At 44.8% G+C, this 7,006-nt stretch overlaps 1 protein-coding gene across 1 annotated transcript in view; it reads left to right on the top strand.

The window, feature by feature from the left end:
* Positions 1-6,389, top strand: part of Nars2 (asparaginyl-tRNA synthetase 2, mitochondrial) — a 77,949-nt gene extending 71,560 nt beyond the window's left edge. The window contains exons 12-14 of the mRNA XM_075952652.1: positions 2,828-2,925; positions 4,967-4,993; positions 5,705-6,389. Of these exons, the coding sequence (XP_075808767.1) occupies positions 2,828-2,925; positions 4,967-4,993; positions 5,705-5,849 (270 nt within the window). The 3' untranslated portion in view covers positions 5,850-6,389. The remainder of the gene's footprint in view (positions 1-2,827; positions 2,926-4,966; positions 4,994-5,704) is intronic.
* Positions 6,390-7,006: the final 617 nt, after the last annotated feature.

Genomic DNA, 7,006 nt, shown 5'->3' on the forward strand with positions numbered 1-7,006 from the left:
AGCAAGTTCACTTTTTCACTGCAGATGGTTCGTGAAAGGCAGAACTGACATCTCTAAAACTGTTCAGTCATCTCTGCAAACTGAGCTCTGCAGAGATGTTAGAGGTCCCACTGAGATGGCTCAGCGGGTAAAGGTCCTTGCCATAAGCCTGAGAGCCTGAGCGGGAGGAAGAACAAACCCCAGCTTCATTATTCTCTGAGCTTCACAATACACGTGCGTGCATGCGTACACACATACGCACACGCACACACACACACGCACACACACACACGCACACACACACACACACACACCTGTTCTCAAGAACTGATGGGCCGTGGTGAGGGAATTGAACAGGAAGGCAGAGAACTAAGGGTGAGTCACGTGTGATTACCACAGAGTCAGACTTAATCCTAAGGTGGTGTCTACAGAAATGGTTTCCTTTCTCCGAGAGAAAGAACTGGATAGCCTGTGTGTCTGTGTGGCTCCCAGCTGATCTCTGCTGGCTGACTGGGAGTTTAGAACTCCCAAGGAAGAAAGAAACGTGGTAATTACCTTGGCCCTGAGGGAACGGGAATGTATTTTGAGACTAGGTGAGAATTACAGTTCTTTGAAACCATTAGTATCTTTGTAAGCTATAAAACATTGTCCATTTAGCAAGCACAAGTAATGAGATTGGCTGAGGATTAACACAAGAGTACAGTTTTCAGTGTTGCCCCCACTGGCCCATCTGCATCCCCTGGCTCTGGCATCAGAGGTTTTCCCCTTCTCTAAGGTCGGGGTAACAGAAGTAGCAGAAGAAAGTCACCTATCAAAGGCTTTGTTCCCGTTTATCCTGCTTTTTAATTGGAAACCTAAGCCTTATTTTGAGTACATTGATTGGGATCAAGAGTCAGAGTCAGAAGGGAACATCATAAATAGAAGCCAGGGTTCACTTGGCTTGAATACCAACACGGACTGTTTCCAGACAGCGTGTGCTGCAGCTGTGTGACGTAAGCAGAATCCACACTCACACCCAGTAGAAGATGGGCCAGGAGCATTCGGGGCCGAAAGATGCTCAGAGAGTTGGGGAAATGTGCAGAAGAACGTGACGCAGCCTCTGGTACTCCCCTAGCAGAGGGGTTAAAGGGCAGAGCTGAAGTCTTTCCACTACTAAAATGTCAAGGCTGCAGATTCATACAAAAAGGTTCAAACTTGGTCGTCTTTGAATTGAGACATTTCTCTCTACAACTGGCAAATTTTTTAAGTGAAATATATTTATTTATAAAGCATTTTCTATTCATTTTACACACCAGTCTCAGTTCCCACGCCCTCCCCTCCTCCTGCTCCCCCACCTTCCACCCACCCCACCCCCATCCACTTCTCAGAGAGGGCAAGGCTTCCCATGGGGAGTCAACAAAGTCTGACACTTCACTTTGAGGCAGGACCAAGGCCCTCCCCCTTATATCTATATCTAGGCTGAGCAAGATATCCCTCCAAAAAGACTGTGCTCCAAGATGCCAGTTCAAGCACTCGGGATAAATCCTGATCCCACTGCCATGGCCCCACAGACTGCCCCAGCCACACAACTGTCACACATATTCAGTGGGCCCAGTTTGGTCCTGATATTCAGGTTCCCCCACTGTCAGTCCGGAGTCAGTGAGCTCCCACTAGCTCAGGTCAGGTTTTTCTGTGGGTGTCCCCATCGTGGTCTTGACCCCTTTACTCATATTATTGCTCCCCACTCTCTTTAACTGGACTGTGGGAGCTCGGCCCAGTGCCCGGCTGTGGATCTCCGCTTCTGCTAGATGTAGGTTCTATGATGACATTTGAGATACTTATCAATCTGATTACAGGGGAAGGCCAGTTCAGGCCTGCTCTCCTCCATTCCTTAGGGTCCTACCTGGGGTTATCCTTGTGGATTCCTGGGAATTTCCCTAGAAGCAACTGGCAAATCTTTAATGAGATGTTTAGCTCCAGTTTCTAATCCCTTATTATTCTTCAGAACCACCAGATCTACACCAGCGCTATGCGTTCTGGTCCTTTGAGCCTTTTTTTTTTTTTTTTTTTTTTTTGGTTTTTCAAGACAGGGTTTCTCTGTGGTTTTGGAGCCTGTCCTGGAACTAGCTCTTGTAGACCAGGCTGGTCTCAAACTCACAGAGATCCGCCTGCCTCTGCCTTCCGAGTGCTGGGATTAAAGGCTTGCGCCACCACCGCCCGGCTCCTTTTTTTTCTTTAAAGTAGAAATGATTGTTAATACAGAGGATGTTCAAAATTGAAGGTCACGGGCTGAATTTTGCCTGTGATTTGATAAATTCCTAGGAAAAAAGACTAACCCAGCATAGCACTGAGTGCTCCTGGCCATTCCTTTGCTGGTCAGCGTAGTCAGGATGAAGCTTAGAAACAGGAACAAGTAAATACGCTTTTAGCCACATAAGTAAAAGAAACAGATCTTTTCCAAAGGGAATTTTCAAAACTTGCAGCTTCTGATGCTACGCTCTAGCTCAGTGGTCCTCAGCCTTTCTGACACTGCACCCCTTTAATACAGCTCCCCATGGTGTGCTGACCCCTCAATCATAAAATCATTTTGTTGCTATTTCATAATCATAATTTTGCTACTGTTATGAATCATAATGTAAATGTCTGATATGAAAGATATATGACCCCTGTGGTGTCATGACCCACAGGTTGAGAACTGGTTATCCAGCTGATTTAAGACATATTCCCCCAAATGAGATTCTAATAAGCAGTCAAACAGCCAATTTTAAAACTGTTTTAAGAAAACGGTTCATGTGTTTGAAAACTCGAGTGTTGGAGTCACAGGGAAGTACAGTGATATTCATGACTGGTTGCTTGGTCTCTTCTGTAGGTCGCCGCTGTGGATCTTCTGGTTCCTGGAGTTGGGGAGCTCTTTGGAGGAAGCCTCAGGGAGGAACGGTACCACATCCTCGAGCAGCGACTGGCCAGGTATTGGTCAGACACAAAGGAAACACACTTCAGTACCTGGGGAGGGGCTCCTCACACCCATCCTGAGGAATGTTTCTCTAGCATCTATAAGCATCCCTTCCTTGAAGACTGGATCTATTGGCAGGGGTAGGAGTACATGCTTTATAATCTCACAGAGAGGCCGAGGCAGGAGAAGGAATTTCACAAGTTGCAGGCTGGCCTGGAAACCCTCTCAAAAACAGAAAGAGAAAAAACACAACACAACAAAAAAAAAGCCATTATGGTTCATTCCTGTAGGCCAAGCACTCAGAGGCAGAGGCACAAGGACCATTCTTAAGTTTCTAGCCATCCTGGTTTTCATAATGTGTTCCAGGTCAGACACAATTACATAATATTAAGGCCCTGTCTTAAAATTTTTAAAAATGGCAATAAAAGCAAGAGAAATTCCCAGGCCCTTTAAAGCATCTCCTTCGTTTTCTGTTACTTTTTACTACTGTGGTTTATGACGGTCATGATCCCATTGATCGTGAAGACAGCTGAACTAGGAATGGCTGGAGATGAAAGATGCTGAGCTAGCATTTGTAAGTCTCTCTTAGGCACAAGTCCTCGTTCAGCTGCTTGAATAACTTGGTTTTAATTTACTTTCTGAGATCTGTAAAATGGATTCATAGATCACATAAGAATATTTTGGAGATAGAAAGTAAAAAATCCTATTTCTAAGTGAACTATCTATCACTCCTATGTGCATGATCTGCCAGAAAACCACGATGACTTCCTAACCGATCATGGTTACAAACCCATTTTCTATGGTTTCCACTTTTGCTGTATCAGACACTGAATTTTTTTTCTCCTTTTATTTTTTGTTTTTATCTTATTTGGTTTTGATTTTTCTGGGTTCTGTCACACTTGGAAAAAAACATTTTGAAAATATCCTGCTGAATTAGCCATTTTTCAGGCCACCTTTTCCTAATGTAGACATGCTTTGGAAGTGGATGCTTTTCCAAGATCCCAACCTGTCAGTCCCTTGAGTGACTTGGTCTTGCCCTCCCACTCCTCTTAGCTGCTGCACTGGATCGGTGCGGAAGGCGGCCGCTATTGTAGACCTCACCTCCCCGCTGCCACCCGCTGTGAGACAGTCCTGGCGACATAGTCAAAGAATTGGAGATTTCTCTAAAAAATGTTTAGCATAACAGAAATGACACGTGGCAGGAAACCATATCTGTTGAAAGATTAGTCAATCCGAATTCTTCAGTTCGTCTCCCTCCAGGAAACCGTGTCTGACTTCGGATACTCTCCAGACTTTTCTTTGCAGTGAAGTAAATGTGTGCTCCTCTGTCTCTCAGATCTGCCTGTGGCTGTAGCTCGTGTTTCTGTCCTTAGAAAGTTAGAACTTTGAAGGTCCTTGTCCTTTCAGATGTGATTCTGCTGCCTTTGGAAAGGGCTGAGGGTAATTGCGGTAACCATTAAGCACCTAAAGTGTTACCCGTATTCCTCTAGACAAGAGCTAGATTACATACGTGTTGGGAAGGCAACCTCAGAATCCCACTGTTGGTTTAAATGTTACGGAATGAACTTCGTGTCCAAGTGCGCATTGTCTGCCTGTCCCTCAGGCTCCTTGAGTGAGCAGCGTTTCGGCTGTTCATACAGGAGTTCAATTAGAAATAAGATTTCTTTCTTTCTATCTCCAAAATATTTTTTATGTAATCTGTGAATTCACATCTCAGAAAGGAAATTAGAACAGTTCTTCAGACAGCTAAAGGAGGACTTGTGCAGGACAGAGAGTGTCTTCAGCCCTTCCTGGTTCAGCCTGTCTGTATTTTATACGGAGAGTCAGTGCATGTTGGTCCCGTTCTCAGTCTGTAGATTTTATTGCCTCATTGCTTGCTGTTAGTGTTGATTGCCTTGTTATTAATAGACCCCTCTCTAATAGGAAGCCTCACCTCCTCACTTCCATTGTGTATGACTGGAGACACAGGCCTCACTGTGTTTTCTTGCAAAGGTCCCTGTATGCACAACTGTTTTATTGACGTCGCGATTCTTTTTCTTATTTTCTTCTTTACAGATCAGGACTTGCGGAAGCCTACCAGTGGTAAGGATGTGGCCCCCGTTCTGCGTGCATTCTGACTGTTATATGGGGAAGACTGTTACTCGTATTCCCCTGCCTCTGTGAGCAATGCTAAGAACTGAATGTGAGGCCGGAAAATTGTTTACTCTCTTCCAGTCTGTGAAAAACAGTAAAGCGATGTTTACCCCTTAGTTTCTGCTTCAAGTAACGTTCCCATCCTTGTGTTCACTATTCCTCGAATCATCCCGACTCTTAGATGCTGCTGTTATCCTCTGGGAGCAGAGGCAGGCAGAACTCTGTGAGTTTGAGGCCAGCCTGGTCTACAGAGCAAGGTCCAGGACAGCCAAGGCTACACAGAGAAACCCCGTCTCAGGGGGGGAAAACTAGTATAAGATAGTAAAAACACATCATTGAGTTGGGAAGTGGAAAGAAAAAGGAGAGCTAGTATATGAGGCAAGATTTCTGTACAGGAGCGATGCATCAGTAACTAGAGAAAAGGTCACGTGACCAACGCCTGCCCTGCACAGCAGAATCCACTGCCACTTGTTTGGAACCCTAGGATAGCTAGCTCTTCCTGATGTCTCCGTGTTCATGGTCTCTGAGGAATGAAAAGATGGGTGTGCGCCATCTACCGCAGTGACATCCACAACATATGGCTGTAAAATACAAAATTCCTGTCATAACCTTGACCTCATACAGTGTTTCGAAGTCATGATTCTCTGTTTTTAAAAACAGGTACCTGGACCTTCGCCAGTTTGGATCTGTGCCGCATGGAGGCTTTGGGATGGGATTTGAACGCTACTTGCAATGCATCCTAGGAGTTGACAATATCAAAGATGTTATCCCTTTTCCAAGATTTACTCATTCGTGCCTTCTGTAGCCGAGGGGAAAAAGACTTGTAAAAACTCTGCCCTTGAATATACATATAGAAGACAGGTGGTGTGTGTTTTAGAGACGTGGATTCCAGTGCGCAGCTCTTGTGCTACGAGGTATAATGTATGGAAACCAGAAATGGCCTTGATTTTCTTAAAGGCCAAAGGCTTTTCGCAGACTGTAATAAACTCTCCCAAGAAGAAATCCTCAGAACAACTGGACTTCTGAGTCTGTTACCTCAGTTAAGAGGGGAAAGAAGTAGCTGGGGCCTGTTGTCCAGCTGCTGGAGGAGCTGGCGCAGGAGAGTGACTTGGGCCTGGAGACATCTCAACAAGAAGAGGGGAGACGCTGAAGATAAGGCCTCAGAGTTCCTCCTGGACTCCAGGACAGAATGGTAATGTTTCACCTTGCTCTGGCTTTTATCAGTAGCTCACTTCCCTTTGTATTTTTTTAAAACTACTAGTGGCCAAAAATAAGATAATGTTGGCTCTTCCTCCGCCCCTGCCATCTCAGCCGCAATAAATGCCCACCTATTCTCCATGCTTTACCCAACTCTGTGAAAGAAAACATTCTTTTCAGGGTCTGAACTGATTGCCAAAGTTGCTCATCTGGTTTGAAACTTTCCTTATCAGGCAGGGAAGAGACATCAATTTAATAACTGTCGACCTTAGTTATAAAGTTGCGGAGGTAACCTTAATCCTTTAAACTCTTCGGGCACCGGTCTTTTTTGTTTTTGTTTTTTTTTTTGTTTTGTTTTGGTTTTTTTTTTTTTTTTTTTTTGGTTTTTCAAGACAGTGTTTCTCTGTAGATTTGGAGCCTGTCCTAGAGACCAGGCTGGCCTAGAACTCACAGAGATCCACCTGCCTCTGCCTCCCGAGTGCTGGGATTAATGGTGTATTGGCCTTAGTCACCAATCTAGTTCATTTATATTAGCTATTTAAAATAATGTAATAGTCAATAAAAATGTACCTAAGAGGGTACATTTTTGGGGTGAGGACAGGGTATAACGTATGAAATCCCTGATGGCCTGGTATTCATTATGTAGACCAGACTGGCCTCGAACTCACAGAGATCCTCCAGCCTCTGCCTCCTGAGTGCTGGGATCCCAGTTTACTAACTTGAAATTGGGAAGAACGGTCTCCTTTAATCCAAGATGGGGACAGA

Source organism: Microtus pennsylvanicus, chromosome 18 (genome assembly GCF_037038515.1).
Source record: "Microtus pennsylvanicus isolate mMicPen1 chromosome 18, mMicPen1.hap1, whole genome shotgun sequence".
Taxonomy (NCBI): Eukaryota; Metazoa; Chordata; class Mammalia; order Rodentia; family Cricetidae; genus Microtus; species Microtus pennsylvanicus.